The sequence below is a fragment of the Zosterops lateralis genome (assembly GCF_965231275.1).
Source record: "Zosterops lateralis genome assembly, chromosome: 13".
In the NCBI taxonomy this organism is placed as follows: Eukaryota; Metazoa; Chordata; class Aves; order Passeriformes; family Zosteropidae; genus Zosterops; species Zosterops lateralis.
The window spans coordinates 18,178,907-18,195,127 of NC_139773.1; the positions used below are offsets into that span (position 1 = coordinate 18,178,907).

At 47.8% G+C, this 16,221-nt stretch overlaps 1 protein-coding gene across 1 annotated transcript in view; it reads right to left on the minus strand.

Annotated features, from left to right (window-relative positions):
* IGDCC4 (immunoglobulin superfamily DCC subclass member 4) overlaps positions 1–16,221 on the minus strand; it is an 87,967-nt gene that overhangs the window by 43,879 nt on the left and 27,867 nt on the right. The window contains exons 2-4 of the mRNA XM_083870601.1: positions 13,725–14,054; positions 7,297–7,438; positions 2,164–2,297 (exon numbers count right to left, since the gene is read on the minus strand). Coding sequence (XP_083726727.1) covers positions 2,164–2,297; positions 7,297–7,438; positions 13,725–14,054 — 606 coding nt within the window. The remainder of the gene's footprint in view (positions 1–2,163; positions 2,298–7,296; positions 7,439–13,724; positions 14,055–16,221) is intronic.

The window sequence follows — 16,221 nt, forward strand, 5'->3', positions numbered from 1 at the left end:
AGCAAGACCCCAAAATCTGCCAGGAGCACAGCCACCAGCATAACACAGCACTGCCAGTGGGACAGCAGGTAAGGAGACATGAGATCCCACTGCACAAACCTCTTCCAGGGGACCTGGCAGTGCAGTGGGACTGAAAGGCTGGACTGTCACCTTATCTTGGCACAAAGGAAACCCTAAGCCAGGAGAAGGGAGGGAAGAAGCAGTTTAGTTGCTCCTGTCTGCAGACACACAAGAGTTTAGTCCCTGAAGTTTCCAAATAAGCAATACTAAATAGCTGTATTTCAGTTTATTGTTCTTTTGTTGTCTGTTTTTCAGTTTATTTTGGTTTTTTTTTCCTAGAATTCCTTGTTTTGGTTTAGTGTGGTTTTATTTTTCACAATCAGGAAAGATTTTCTGCCTGACAAGTTCACTCCAACTACTATCAGCTGCTTCTGAACAGGGAAGAAAAGACTCCTCAAGCCAGTCCAGGCATCCAAAAATGTGCTCTGATGGTGAAATGCTGAAACAAAAAAGGATCAATACCATGCCAGTCACTCATGGAGGAGTTTACAGCCTGCACAGGTCACTGCAGTTTCCCATCTGTCTCAGAGATACTTCTCCCCAATTATAAAAAACCCCAGAGATTTAACAGGCATGTTTTTCATCACTATCAGCTCAATCTGGTGAAAAACTCAACCTCACATATTTGTTTTAGCAGCCAGCGGGTGGTGTGGTGCTGCAGAAGAGAGATTTGGGTGAGAACTCCAGGCAGAAATCTGCTCAGGCCGGCTGGTGCTCCAGAAGGAACGCTTCCCATTTAACCTCTTCCATTGCCTCCATTTGCAAAGCAGATTAAACATTGCAGAGCTACAAGATGCAATTATGCAGAATGAGTTATGATGCCAAGGACATCAAATTCACCTTTGCAGCTTGATCGATATCAGTTATCAATAGCACACCAGAGCCAAGACAGGAGCAGTCTCTGGAGTGTGGAACTGCCCATAGGAAGTGCTCCCCTCAGCTCTGTGCTTCATTAAACACACAGAGGATCTGGCAGGGGCTGGCAATTAGACACAGAGCATTCAACCGCTCACGAATTCTCTGCAGATTCCACCCAGATTACCTCCACGACACAATCCATTGATCAGAGGTGTGTTCTCAGGCTCCACAGTTAATTACACTCCCTGCTGATGGATGAACAGCAAAGCCATTGCTGGGAAAATATGTTGGGAGCAGAATGCCAAGCAACTCAATCCTAAACAAAGACAAAAGGGGCTGGGAAGGATTTCAGAGCTTTCAAGGTTAAAGCCACCTGCAAGATACACCAGGGTCAGCACGAACAGAAGACAGATGTGGCAGGGGGCACTGTCCTGACAGAAGGGACAGCTCAGCCAGACTCCCAGCCCTGGTGAGTTTGTCCACTTGCAGGACATGGATGATACAAAGCTGGAGAGGCAGCCAGGCGTTCTGGGAAGGAGGCTGAAGGAGCCTGGAGACCCCCACTGCACTCATGCTCTCAGCTATGTCCTCATGTCCAGACTTGCCCACTGCACTCTTGGCTTACAAAGGAAAATGCACTCAGAGGCTGAGGCCCAGATTGGGAGAAGGACAGCTCACACCCAAAGCCTTGCTCCAAAGGCCTGTATCAGCAGGAGAAATCCCAGCTGAGGCTGTTCCCAAATACCACACAAAGATCTCTGGAGCTCAGCAGAACACCAGCAATATGGACACAGAACACAAGTTGGATGTCACCGTGCTCAGCCTCCTCTGGACTGTGCTGGGCAAACTGGGTAAGACACAGTCCTGCCAGCTACTCCAGCCTCCAACTATTTCTCTTGCTTGCTTGGGAAGCTCCATGTCAGCCCTTGCTTCTCTTGCCATCCAAGGCCACTGCAGAGAACATCACCAAAAACGCTGCCCTCCCTAAGGAACAAATGGGCTGCCTCAACCCTTCTAATCACCCCAGAGCACAAAGGACTCCCAACACAGTCTCCTTATCCCATCACAGCAAAGAGAAACCTTTTGTGAAATGCCTTCTCTGCAAGTTTTAACCAAAGCTGGCCACGTGCAGAGCCACACCAGGAGGGGAGATGGTCACTGGTATTGAGCCCAGCTCTCCCAGCACACACAGTGATTACCTGGCAGACCTGTGGCCAGCCCAGGAGGCTGCTGGCAGCACCTCACCTTTCACCACGCTGAGGGTGGCATCGTTGCTGTAGCGCTTTCGGGCGGCGTTGGTGGCCACGCAGTGGTAAACCCCGGCATCGCTCTCCTGCACGTCCACGATTTGGAGGACACCGTTGGGAAGAGTTATAAACCTGAGTAACCAAAAGGAAGAGTGTGAGACAGCCTTACCCCTGATATTCATCACCCCAAAGCCTTTTTATCCCTTCCTTTTTTTCTCTGGAATATCTCTCATGTGCAGGTCCTGGTATTGACAGCAGAATGAGATCAGGGAACCTCTGAGCAACTCAGCCCATGGTTCTCAAAAAGCAGCAGGTACAGACCTATCCATCACCTGGGGGTCTTCCAAATGTACAAGCTGCTTTGGGAGACCAGACTAAAAGGACTTTGTTGACACAAACCAACTGGACAGTACAAACCAACTCCACACATTCACACTTCTACATACACATTTGTAGACGTCCCCAAGCTTGAGCACATGCTACAGCCATTTCCAGCACTTACTTTTTACCAAGGTTTGGTTGCCAGACAAAAAGCACACTGCAAAGTAGTCTGAACATCATCTTTTTCTTGCTCAAGTACATAAAATGGGACCAACTGATACACAGCTGCACCTCCATGGACCAAAGCAGCCATGACACAGCCACCTGAACCTGCACCATTTCTGGGTTGTAGTGATTCCTTTCCTTCTTCCACTAGTTTCTGGCTTTCACAAGGTGACAAACTCACTGCTGGGCATTCAGTATCCCCTGTATTGCCCATGGGATGCTACTGGGAAACACTTCCGTGGAGTGAAATGGCTACACTGCTCACGACATGAACACAATCCTTGCTGCATTACACTGAACAAAGCAGATGATTAGCAATTAGCATAAAAGTAGGAGCAGGCTGTCAGCATCTCCATTTTCTGCCTGGATTCCTAGATGGCAGCCTCTTTATTCTTGAATGCAAGGCGCAAAGCCTACGTGATCCTTTTTAATTATATATGAGATCCATTTTTAATTGCAAGTCTCTATAAACAGAGCTGCCGAGGTTTGACAGGCAGCTCTGGGTTATCAGTCTTCATTATGAAGAGGACACATTCAAAGGCAATTGCTAAGGGGAGGGATAGCAGCTATTCCACAGGAACAGCACAAAGACAAGTTATAACCATGAATGCCTGTCCTGCCATCCACAAAGATCACAGTTAGTCAAACTGTGGTTCTCCAGGTGCTGAGGCAGCTGGAGTGCCATGAGTGAGGATCATGGAGCCAAGAAGACCTTAACAGGTCACTCATCCTGCATTCAAGTTATGGTCACCAACAGCTTCCCTGCTCCTGCAGACACTTATCCTAAATTTGCACCATAGAAACACTTCCCTTGCCCCAGGCAGTCTGTTCCAGAGACAAATATCCATCTGTGAGGCTTACATTGATCCTGGACTTCAGCTACTGCAGTTGAGCTCATCATGTCTTGTCCTCTTCACAGCTGATAAAGACAGAAGAGCGACCAGAGCTCCTCCAGTGACCATTCTGTCTCCACTGGAACAATCCTACAGCCTGATTCATGGACACAGACTGGCTGAAACTTCCCACGTACACAAATGCAATGCCTTACATTCCTAAAGCCATGTGCATGCTGCTTACAAAGACATTTTCCTCAGGATCAAGCTCCAAAAGAGCTCAGAGGAGGTGATACCCAAAAGCCCTCATCAGGATGCCTCATCGGGACTCAGGAGAAAGAAGACAAATATTTGCATCCTCTCAGCTCTGTGGAGGGAAAGCCTCCCACGGCGATAATATTTATTTTTGTCATGCATGTGCTATTTGAGTCTGTAATTAATATCAACATATTTCAAACACCAGGCAAGGCATCTCCCAGCCACAAAAAGATGCTTCAGTGATGTATCACAGATTCACTGAAGCTGGGACAGACCTCTGGTCTGTGGTCTTTCTTCTCTCAGAGCAGGGTCACTAGACCAGGGTGTTCAGGACCCGGCTTCTCTTGAGGCCACAAAACAAGGCACTGTGTCTCTAAAGAGAGCAGGAGCTGGAAACAAGGGGTTTAAATGAGGAGATTTCATCAAAAGAGCTTGAGACAGTCCATTCAGCACCACTGGTAGATCTACTCAGTGCAGTACATCCTGTTGGGAAAACATGGCAGCAGTGAGGAACACTCTGCTGGGGAAGCAAGGGGGAAAGAAAAGCAAGATTTATCCTTTCACGATTTTTCCCAGCTGCTCACAAAGCCTCCAGCTCCTCAGGGTCCCAGCAGCCCTGAACTAGAAGCCTTCAGGCAGCCTGCAAGGGCATTTGCACCATCCCCAGGCTCCCTGCAAGGAAATTTGCCTGATGACTCAGAGCAGACAGTTGTCAGAGCTTTTCTTCCACACAAAGGGCAAATCTTTTTGTCTGCTCACCTTCACCGAGGATTAAGCAGGAAACAAAAACTAAAGGACAGACAGACAAAGGCCCTGGAAGCAAGAGAACCTTGGCAGTCCCAGGAGTTCAGCTGTTGATAGCTGCATTGTCAGGATCTCCGAGAAGCTCGCCTTGACAGGGGTGAAAGGCAAGTCCCCACCTGGATTATACTGAAGGACAGCACACTCAGAGCAGGGCCAACTACCACAGCCCTAAAGGCAGCAAGAACAACAGGGCAAACCCACAGAGCTCTTCCCCTCCCTGACAGCACTGAGGGGCTCAGGGCTGCTCACCAGGGCAGTGCTCAAGAACTGAAATCAAGCACCACTGCCTCGTGTCCAAACTCTGCAATCCTACAGCTCAGAGAATCCTGCCACTGACAGCCCTATTCCCTTTCTTACCTTCTCCCCAGTAAATTGCCAGCACACCCTCCCTTCAGCTTTTTGAAGCTGCTCAAAGCACCAGTTCTGAGCACAGTGAGGAACCTGCAGCTCTGTTGTAGGCTCAGCTTGGAATCCCTTTTGCTCACAGCTCCAGAGTCCTGTACATGAACATGAGCCACATCAAGGCACTCCTGACACAGCACAGAAATAAACTCTACACACAGATAAAACCCTCACTCAGCCAAAATGTGGAAAAAATGTACTGTGATTGCAGAGCATGTGGTCTGTAGGTTATGGATTTGCTGTGCAGACCTCCAAAGACCTCCAGTCCCCACAGCAAGTGCTCATCTTGGCTCTAGAGAAAATAAACAGCAATTTGGAGCCTGATGTGAAACCCAGCCAGCACCTAAACCTGAGATGACGCCAAGAGATGTTGCACACACCCCAAAGCAACTAGAGAAATCCTGTGAGCCACCTTTCAGCAGCTGCTGCAGATTTAAGACTCTGTTTATTCAACATACTTCAGAGCCAGAACTGCAAAATAATCTGTGCCTTACATAGGGAATTTAGATTTTTTTGTGCAGAAGAGGGACAGGAAAGGTATTCCAAAAACACCCATCAGCACTTTGGTACCCTTTAGGTTGTTTAAGTATTTTTTTAAGCTCAGCTTTCAGTACCTTTGAGGTGGCACCATGCTAGATACCTGCATCCAGGGGCAAAGGCTGAAAAGGGTGCCCAAAAGTAAGAACAACAAAGAAAAGCAGAGGGGGAGGAGGAAAAAGGAGGAGAAAAGAGGGGGGGGAAAGGAAGAAAAGAGAGGGGAAAAAGGAAAAGCAGGTAAAGGGAAACACAACGTGAGTTTAACATGATTATTCTATCCCTCTTAAATCACAAACACTGATGTAGTAGCACTACACCAGGGCTGTATCTCCAGTCCCCAAGCCTGATTTTGCACACCCTCCCAGCCCTGCTATTCTGGAATATGAAATCATCACCCTGACACCTGCCCAGCCAAAGGGTTGCATTTCCACAGGCTCATCTGAAGCGTGCACAGGAGGGAGCCCACAGTAATCAGGCCAGCCTGACATCCCATCCTCAGGCACGATGCAGGGAGGATAACAGAGAGCTCTGGTTGGCAGCCAACATTTCCTGGAATTCACTTAATTCCTTCGAAAGCCGGTTATATTAAATCCAACAACAACTAGACAACAACAACAAAAAAAAGCAAATCCTTCTGAAAAAGCATATTAGCTAGAACATGATTTAAAAAGCAAGATCTGCAGATAGAGATTATGGCCTGGCTTTTACAAGGAAAACAATTTTCAGGCTGCCTGTGATGAAAGCAATCTCTGAGCAAGTAATTTCACAATATCCATCAAGCTGTCTCATTAAAAAGCCATTGTTTCTATGACACACTTCTCCCTGCAATCCCTTCTTTTTTTGGTTCTTTTTTCCTTCCTTTTTTATTAATTTTCTTCTCATTACAAAGCAACAGCCTCCTATGAACTTCTAGATTCCACATCCCAGACTCAAGGATGTAAGTGAGTATTCTTGCAGTCAGTGCTGCAAAAGTATTTCTAAACTTTCCCCCCCAACACTCCCCTCTTTTTTTCCTCTTCTGCCACTTGGACTAACTTCCCCAGGAGGGAAATAGCTCCTTCTGAAGAACAGAAAAGGAGTTTCTAAGAGCTAAAGGACAATTCAGGCACTGGTCCCCTGCAGAAGTGATGTCTACAGACAGACAGACAGCTAATGGTTTATCCCCTCCTCTGTAACTGACTTTCATTAAGGAAAGAGTATCATGCTGCAGGACTCTCCTCTTTTCTCCAGAAAAGTCTCTTTTACTAGATGGTGTCTAAACATGGGAGTAAGACAAAGGGGAAGGCTTCATATTAAAACCACAACCAAAATCAAAGAAAATCCACATTGTGGAGTTCAGCTGGGTACGCCCATACTCCTCACCTCAGGCCCCAATCAACCAAAGAATTCCATGTCATTTCACACAAGAGGACAAGTCCATGCCTTGCCATGCCTTATCCCAGGCATACACAGGTCTTTGCAGGGTGCAGGTTCTGCACTGTAATAACTAGCACAATATCAAGGGTTGTTTTTCCTTTGTGGTTTGACTATCTGGGGGAAAGTTTATTTTATTCAGGTGTTTATGGCCATTTTTTTCTCAGCCCCTTGAATACCTCCTCTTATATCACTTAGTTATCAAGTCCAAACCTGGTTTATCACCTCTTCTCATCATTCTACCATTTTATACAATGATTTCCACATCCTAAATTGTGGAAATCAGCTTTTGCTATGCTCGTTTCCAAGCTGACCCAAGAAAGCAATGAGGGAGTCACCTGGGTTCTGCTGGAAGAGCTTCATGGTCCTTCTCCCAGGTGATGACAGGGGCGGGCAGCCCCTCGATCCGGCACTCAAACCGGGCCATGCCATTTTCCTCCACTGTCTGCGACTCCGGCTGCTGGAAAAACCGTGATAATGCTGGGGAAAGAAGAAGGGAAGGAAAGTTAATAACTCAGTGCTTCTGCTGAGAAATGCAAACCTGTTATGATGTATGAGCTAAGAGAAAGGATTTTCTTTCCTGAAGATAGCCTGAAATGTAATTCCTCCCTTTCCTGTGCTCCTACAGACTCTCAGCAACCCTAAAAACAGTAACTGAAAGGTTTCAATGTGTAAATTTGCCTCTTGCCTCATTTTCTCCCTTAAGGCAACAGTGTGAGAGAAACATGCAATTTGGCAGTTTTAGCAGTTACCTTCCTAAATTGCTTCCTTGTCTGTTCACTTGCTCCACTTGGGAAGGACACAGAATGAGAAACAGAGGGGAAATGCCACAAACCCAGAGATGAGAGTTCTCCCCTTGCCTTGTAGCATTCCTGCAGCCACAGGAAATTAAAACAAGGCAAGAGGAAGGACAAACCAGATGTCAAGTTACACAAAACAAGTGCCCACAGGCTGGCAGTGCTGGAGACCAGAGGCAGAGCCCACAAGGGTTTTACCTGCAAAAACCAACTTCATCCTATTCAAGCAAATGGGAGACAGCCAAGGGGATCCAGACACCCTGCTAAGAGGAGGATGGATTTCATACATGCCAGGACACTTGTTTGCTCTCCAAGGCTCACCTCTCTCTATATATGTCTTTCCACAGTAAAGAGGCTGAACTGTTTTGGAGACAAAGCACTAAAGTTTGGAATTGCTCTTGGACCACAATCCACAGCTGCCTCATCTTCCAACCTTTCCACACACACAGCAAAACCCTGCAGCAGAAATCCTCCCCCAGGGCTCTCAGCATCTGTCCTACCAACAGCATAACCTGAAGGCATCTCAGTCACAGGTGGAGTTTTGAATATTCATGGAGGCTCCTGGATGGGGGCAGAAAGCCTGTGTTCTTCTCCACCAGAGGAACTGGCTTCTGCTTTATCCATCTCTGTTAAACTGTCTCTGCTGTGAAATCCACCCTGCCGCACAAATCCATCCAACAATGCTCTAATACAAGTACCAGAAACCCCAAATGCGGAACAATAAACATAAATTTTAGCCAAAAACCTCACTTGAATGCCGGGCTGAGCACAGCACTGTGCTCAGAAGTGACCTCCTGGCCCTCAGACACAATTATGTGCTTGTCCCACCACTGCTTTCCAAGAACATCCATCATTGCTTTGGATTTTGTAGGACTCCAAACTTGAAATTTTTCTTTGCATCTCTCTCAAACACAAACATCCATGCACACACATCCATGCCTTATTGCAGTGTGAGCTTGAGAAAGTATGTACAGTTTGGAAAATGAAATGTTTTTGCGTGACCCATTTTAACCTCGGCATATTCTCAGCTGTCATTAGTGTTTTTCTTTAATTTAAATAGTTATCACATGTTTCAAGCAACTCATTGCTCTCCACAGCAGCTACAGACCAAATTCTCCCACCAGCTGTCTGCCAAGTTTAGTTTTTCAATTCAATACAAATGGAATGAGAAATGTTTTCCTGGAAAAATTTGAAAAATACATTAATATGTAAAGCCTTAATTCAGCCAACTGCTTTAGTACTCTCAAATATACACCGCAGACCACTTTACCACAAAGTAATTTCTACAAATTACAAAACCTTTAAGGTTCATGTTAATAAAACTTGCTGAATCCAAGAATTTAAAAGAAAATCCACCAAATGCCAGTGCATATTCAGGATGGCACCATCAAAACAACCTTCTGACAGCAGATTTCCTTAATCCTCTTTCCCCCTTTATTCTCTTCTCAGCCTACAGGTGTCAATAAGAATATTTTAGCAGGCTCTGGAGGGTTGTGTATCCAGGAAAATCATGATGGGAGGCAGGAATCCTTCTAAAAAATTAAATCTGTTGGCATTTCTGTTTCCTCCACTTCACACAGGGCCACCTGTTTCTCTGCTGTTCATTATTAAGTGGCTGTCTCAGAACTCTTGGGGTGGGCGGCTGAGCAGCTCCATCATATTCCTTTCACAGTACAAGGTTAGGGATAGTGGAGATAAGGATGGGCTGAAAAAAAATCACCTCTGCAGGCTCTGAAAGAAGCAGCCTGCATCCTCCTCTGTGAAGGAGAGGACAGGGAACTTCAGCTCAGGTCTTTTAAGCACAGAAAGTAACACCAAATCAAGGCAAGAGAAGTGAAAAAGTTCCTTTGATGCAGGACTGAGCAAGACCCCTGGATGTCAGCCCTGAAAAAGGGTCAGGCAGAGACAAACTTGCTGGCTGGGCTCATCACTGCTCCACAAGAATCTGCACCAGCTTGGGGCCAAGACCACAGTGCACTGTGATCCCTTGTGCTCCTCCTCTCATCTCCAGGAGTACCAGCATGGAATGGATGAGGCAGGACACGTACAGCACCTCTAGTGCAACTCAGAGCTGTGCTGCAAACAGCTGGTGCTGGGAAGAAAAAGAAACAGGCAAGGAAAGACTGTAGAGCAGGTCCTGCTGTTTGGACACTCTGCATGGACAGTGCAGGACAGGCTCCAACACACTGCTCACCCTGGGGCCACAGGATGCTTGGAGGAACTGTTCTCCTCCCACAAACACTTCTGCTGCTGCACAAGTGCTGCAAAATAAGAGGTTTTTCCACAGGGAGGCAGCGAAAGGAGATGCTTGAGGGGAAAAGGCAAACAAAGACGACACATACTCAACATTATTTTCAACTCCTCAGCTAAGGTTTAGCTTGCAAAGCCATTCTGAGCCACAAAACACCTCCCAGCCCAGTTTCACTGATTATCCTGAACACCTTAATAGGCCACTCAGTAAAAATTACCCACTGCAGGTGAGAAGGTGAAGAGCATTACAGCAAATTGCCCCCAGCGACAGCTGAAGCACCGGGCCCTGCGCCTCCAGGAGCGGGGCAGGCAGCTCCCTCCCCGCTGACATGTTAAACCCAGCTGGAGCCAAGCCGTGTGTGCCAAGGCTTTTAGCCCTGAGCCCAGGGGTGACTGCAGGATGGTGAAACACAGCACCCTCCCCCTCTCCCAGCAGCGTGATCCGTGCAGGAGGCTGTGGGCTTGGAAAGGCTGCCAGCCAGCAACACTACACCCCAGGCAGAAAATGCAGTCTATGCAAGGAATTCAGCCTTCTGAAAGGGGCTCGCTGCTCTCTCCCACAGCGCTTTGCCCCCAGACTCTCCGTGTGCTTGTCCTCTTTGTACCTTCTACAATAATCAGGAGGTATTTCCAAGGTGGAGACAACATCAGCCCCCAGTGAGACCACATACACCACCCAGGCCACCCCTCTCTGAACGACTCACCTCTGAACAGGCTGGGGGTGGAAGGGGAGCAGGCAAAGAAAGTCGTGGGAGCAATTTGGCACGGCACAGGCACAGGCAGCACAGCCCTCTGTCTGCAGGGCCATATGGCAGCACAGGATTGCTCCTGCTCTCCACAGGAGCCAGCTCCTCACCTACCCAAAACACCGTCTAAGGCCACATCTAAACTTACAGATGCACCAGAGCCTGTGCATTCATCTGCAAGAAGTTTTTCTGCCCAGCACGGATCTGCCTATAGTCCCTGGCCTTTGCTCACCTATGCCCCAAATTCACAAAATAAATAGGATAAAATCTATAAAATAAATCCTTAAAGCATGGACAAATCCTAGTCTGCCAGTCCTCAAATCCCAGACACACAGGGCGCCACAGAGAAGACACATTGTCCATGTGGAGAGAGGATGATGAGAGATGCTGTGTGTTGATTCCTGCTGTGGCCTGTCCCTCCAGGTGCAGGAACACTCCAAACCTCTCCCGTGTTCCCTGCCAGCAGCCACGTGACACTGGCCCATTCCCTCCAGGCACAGCAAACGTCTTCATCTGACAGCCACAATTACTGTAATTTTCTACAACCTCCCTTGCACAAAATGTTTAAGCTAAATTAAAAGCTTTAACAAATCTTCATCGATGTAGTTATTAACACGTAGAAAGCTACACCTTCCCACAACTACAATAACGCCCCTGGTACTCCCATGTGGGAGCACGTGGGGCTCAGGAAAACCTGCAAACCCAATTTATCAGCCTGAGCAGCTGCTCATTTAACAGGCACCTTCACACTTGAGCCTTCATTTGCCAAGGCCACCACTGCCGTGAGGTGGATGGGGACCGTGGCATGGGTCCCTTGGTGGCACACAGGGTGCCAGGGAACATTGGGCAGTGAGCCATATGTTTATCCAGCAAAATGCCAACCAGCTGAACTCCAGGACCACAGTGGAAGGACGGAAGTGATCACACTGTCACAGCCTTCACATGTCATTCAACCACTCTGGCCTGACTGCTCTGAAAGGCCTCCTCCAGCCTCTGGGCTCACTGCTGCCTGGAGCATCCTCTCCCTCCACTGGGAAGCTGGCAGCCCTTACAAGAGGTGCCAGAGCTGCTCTTGGGGCTGTCAGGGGGAGAAGTGGACTCCCACAAGCCCGAAACACAGCAGATAACACCACCAGCACCAAACCAGTGCTGAGCAAGGCAGGTGCTATGAATACTCAGTGCTCCTACATGTTACTGCAAGACTCAGCAGCACAGAGAGCTCCACAGCCCCACATGGGAGCCCCATCCCAGGGAAGGAAAGGACCTGCAGGTCAGGAGGACAAGCTCATGGCAGGAATAACACATCCCACCTGCTGAACAGGTTTTCTTCTACTGCCCCATCCTGATTATCAGTCCCCAAGGCAATCAGCACAAAGAATAAGTCCATCCACTCCATCCAGCTTTGGATAGACCGTGTTCAGTGGCAGGGGAAAAAATGAAAAAACCTTTACAATCCTCACTTGCTCCAGCTGAATGCTAATGGAGCAAGTGCTTTTGCCCAACCCTCGGAACAAATCGAAGTGAGAGATGCATTTCATTAATCAATTCTCTCGCTGCTCCCTGCTCAGAAATGGATATGTTATGTCAGGTGCATGTGTGTGCCAGGGAAGCAGCATTTTCCCTGTGCAGATGGTAATAAAAGGAGACATATGAGTACACACAAGGAAAGAGTTTACCTGAAATTTCCCATTTCTGGGAGAAACACAGAAGGGGATGGAGAGAGGCATTACTCATGTATGTTCCTCTGGAAAAATTCAGGAGGAGAGAAGGGCAATTTAAGTCAGCCTTTCCATTTTGAGATGCCTCCACTGTTCTCACTTGTAAGACACCAAACAATAAACCCAGGACCATAAAAGAGACACAGCCCATTGCCACTGGGCAAGAGACACAGCACACACTTCAACATAAGTCACCCCTAAAAGGAAATAAATATATCCTAACTCAGGCTATCTGGGACTGAGGCAGGAGCAGCTAAATAAATCCAGCTGGACTAATGAGTTTTTCTACTCCAGGACTTCCACCTCCTCCCAAACAATACCTGTGTGTAGGATCCCTGATTGCATGCTGAACATTTTCTGACCAGAAATGGAGGACATGTTGCAAATGTCAAAGATCTTCCCCTCATCTGGCCCAGCTTCACCAGCAGTTCTGGTTTCTACAGCACAGTGCTCACAGACTGAAATATTCACTTGGCCAAACCTGGATGGCCCTGTCTGGGGTACCAGAGCCTAAAAACACCCCAGTGTAAAACGGGTGTCAGGACATTCTCTCTGCACCTTCACCCCCTACAACTCCCATGGTGTGCTGTGCAGCTGTTTTCAGCAACATTTACACAAGTCACTGTACTAGAGAGAAGTGTTACTGTATTTGTTTTATTTTCTAGCCTCACCTATTTGGCAGGTCAAGGAATCATTTATTTGCACTCACTTAAAAAAGCCTCAGGAGCCAAGCCTGAATACAAAGGAATTTTATTCTTGAACTCTGTGCAGAGATTCAGCAGTTCAGATCTTGGAGTGTCCCTCTTGATCCAAACCAAAACTGCCCTGAACAGCCATTTCTGTCATCTCTTCCATACTAAGAGATATTCACCCCACAAGCTGCCACAGCCAGAGCCCCCCACAGCCACCTCTCCAAGCACAGGGTGCTGCCCTCAGGGCTCTGAAATTCTCTGCAAAAACAAGAATTCTTGCATGGCAGAATTCACTGTCTTCTACTGTTGTTTGGAGAGAGCGAGGGTGCTGTTTTTAGTTCATAGCTGATGATAGTTACCTGGGAGAGTTACACAGGATATGAACAGTGGGTTAACAGGAAGACACCACTGCTTATCTGTGGATTGCCCCCAGTCTCACCTATACATCATTATTACGATTTTATTTCACAGACATTTTATCTCAAGCTCCTGGAGAAGCAGATTTCTGTATAAACACCAGGAGGGGAAGGAAAGAAAATCAACAAAACCCCCAGAATACTTACTTGAAAATCTGACTGCAGCTGTTTGACTGGTGACAGTCCCTAGGGAGGTGTGAGACACGCAGGAATAATTACCCTCAGCACCAAACCTCTCGGGATATTTACTGTCCTTTGCCACAGCCTGTGATGAGATGAAGAGCGATCCATTTGGAAGCACATGGAGATGTTCCTGCTCCACTAATGGAAACCCATTCTTCTTCCATGTGATATTGATCACTTGCTCAGCGGGGGCCAGGTTACAGTCCAAAATCACCACTTGGTTTGGCTCCAGTATCACCTTTGCAGGACCAGCACTACAGCTCAGCTCCAGAGAATCCCCTTCCGAGAGCCTCCCTGCAAAGAAAAGACAGTGTTGCCATGAGGGTGGTTACTTTCCTTGATTTAATCACATCCCAGTTTTACGCAGTGAAGGAGCCATGGCTGGAGGTACCAGGTGAAATTCAGCCCTGTTGGGTGACCAGCACAGCCCATGACCCCTGTGCACTGCATTCTCCATCCCCCATCCCTATGGCTGTACAACCTGCACCATTTCTGCCACCTCTGTGATCCACAGTTGTTTCCATGCTGGATTCAAGCAGAAAGCAGCTGGAAGAAGGTGAAGAGGTGTTAACAGTAAGAGCAAGCACAGAAGATGCAGTAAGGGTCCCAACCTCCCATGGCTGCCTGTGGCAGGCTCTCCTCTCACCTGCACATCAGAGCCTCCTCTGAGGCTCATCAACCCCTACAAGACAATTAAGCACAAGGAAAAGTATCCAAGCCCCATGTGGCACTCCAGTGCCAATGACCACAACCTAGTTTGAGCAGCTGCCCCTCTTACTGGCAGTAAGAGCTCAAGTCCAGCTGGGAAAGCAGCAACCTCCCACTGATGTTCATATTCTGGGAAACATATTTCAAAGGAAAGACAATAAAAAAGCCAGTTAAACATGACCTGCTGTCTCTGAGCATTTTATCCCATACAGGTGAATCCGGAGCAAGAATGGACGGACACATTTTCCCCACTAGAAAAGGGAAATTGTTAGCAGACAGTACCCAGCACATGCCCTTAGGCAACCTTCCTGCTGCAGCCAGAGGCCAGAGCAGTGACCAGCAACAAGCTCAGCTGAACAGATCTTGGTCTGGCCCACTTCCAAACCCACGTACTCGAGGGGGCTCCACCTCTGAAACAATGCTCAGCATTTCCTAAAAGAATATTGCCATTAATAAAATGCATTTGCCGTTAGAGTTCTCCAGAGACACTAAGTCAATGTTAGCTGGCAGCGCTGCTTCCACACACCAGCAATTTCAATCTCTGCTGTGCTCAAACCATCACCATCCACTCTTTTTATGGCTCTGCTCCAAATTATTTTGTCACTGCTCCAATCAGAAATGTTTCCTGCCTCTATAACAAGTTTATCAACACTGGATATGAACCACATGGCTCCCTGCCCGTCTCCTATCGCAGAAGGCTACAGATTAATTTTATAGGAATTCAAACACCCTATTAAACCTGCTACTACCTACTGCTGATAAAAGGGCTGCACTTTAAAAGAGTGTGTGTTAAGCATGCAATTAGGGGCAATGACACGCAAAATTACATATGCAGGGAGATGGAATTATTTCAAGGAGTGTGCAGGAAACCGCAGGTGCCCCTGGAAGGAAGGGCCTAACCCTGTCCCCACACGTGGCCAATTCAGTGCCCAAGGGCAAAGGAACTTGTCAGGTTTGTCATCATTGCTGGGTTGTACAATGGCCACTGAGAACTTGGTGTTGGCCAGATCTGTCCCTTCAGTGATGAGGAGGCCACAGAAGAACCCTGCCTGTTGATTGCCATGGTTATGGGATAGAACAGATCCTCTTCTATCACCTTCACTAGGACATCCAGGGGACAATCTCCCAGTCCCCAAAGTCAAATTCCAGCGGGATACAGAGATGCCCATGTCACAGTCAGCACAACAGCCAGACACTGTACACAGACAAAGGGGCAGCCACTGCCAACGCAGAGCTACCTGCAAGTCCCTGGATTGAGGGAATGCTTCCAACACGCTGCTCTCTCACACTCTGCAGGGAGAAAGCACAAGCAGAAGCAGCACACATCCCTGAGCTCCCAATATGAACACACCACAATGGAATTCCTGGATTTGTCAACCAGCACAGTCCTGGCAGGCCCAGGTCAGGCAAATGTCACCAAGTGCCCTCCTGGAGGGCAGTTCTGCCCATTCACATCTCCTAGGGCAGACTGGTCCTTTGAGGATCACAGCAAGCTACAGAACTCAGTATCCCCAGAAGGACAGCAGCAGGGGAACATGAAGCTGAAAGGCTGCCCCAGATGTACTGGAAAGACACTGCCTCTGGAAGCTTTTCATGCAAGACAGCTGGTACCAAAAAACGGTATGAAGTAGTGAGAAATTCAGCACACCAAACACCTGTGCAGGTGACAGGGACAAGCACAGGAGAGGGTTAACAGCTGGAGAAAACTCAGCTGAGCTCAGGACAGGAGGCACACTCAGATCCTGCCCCATCC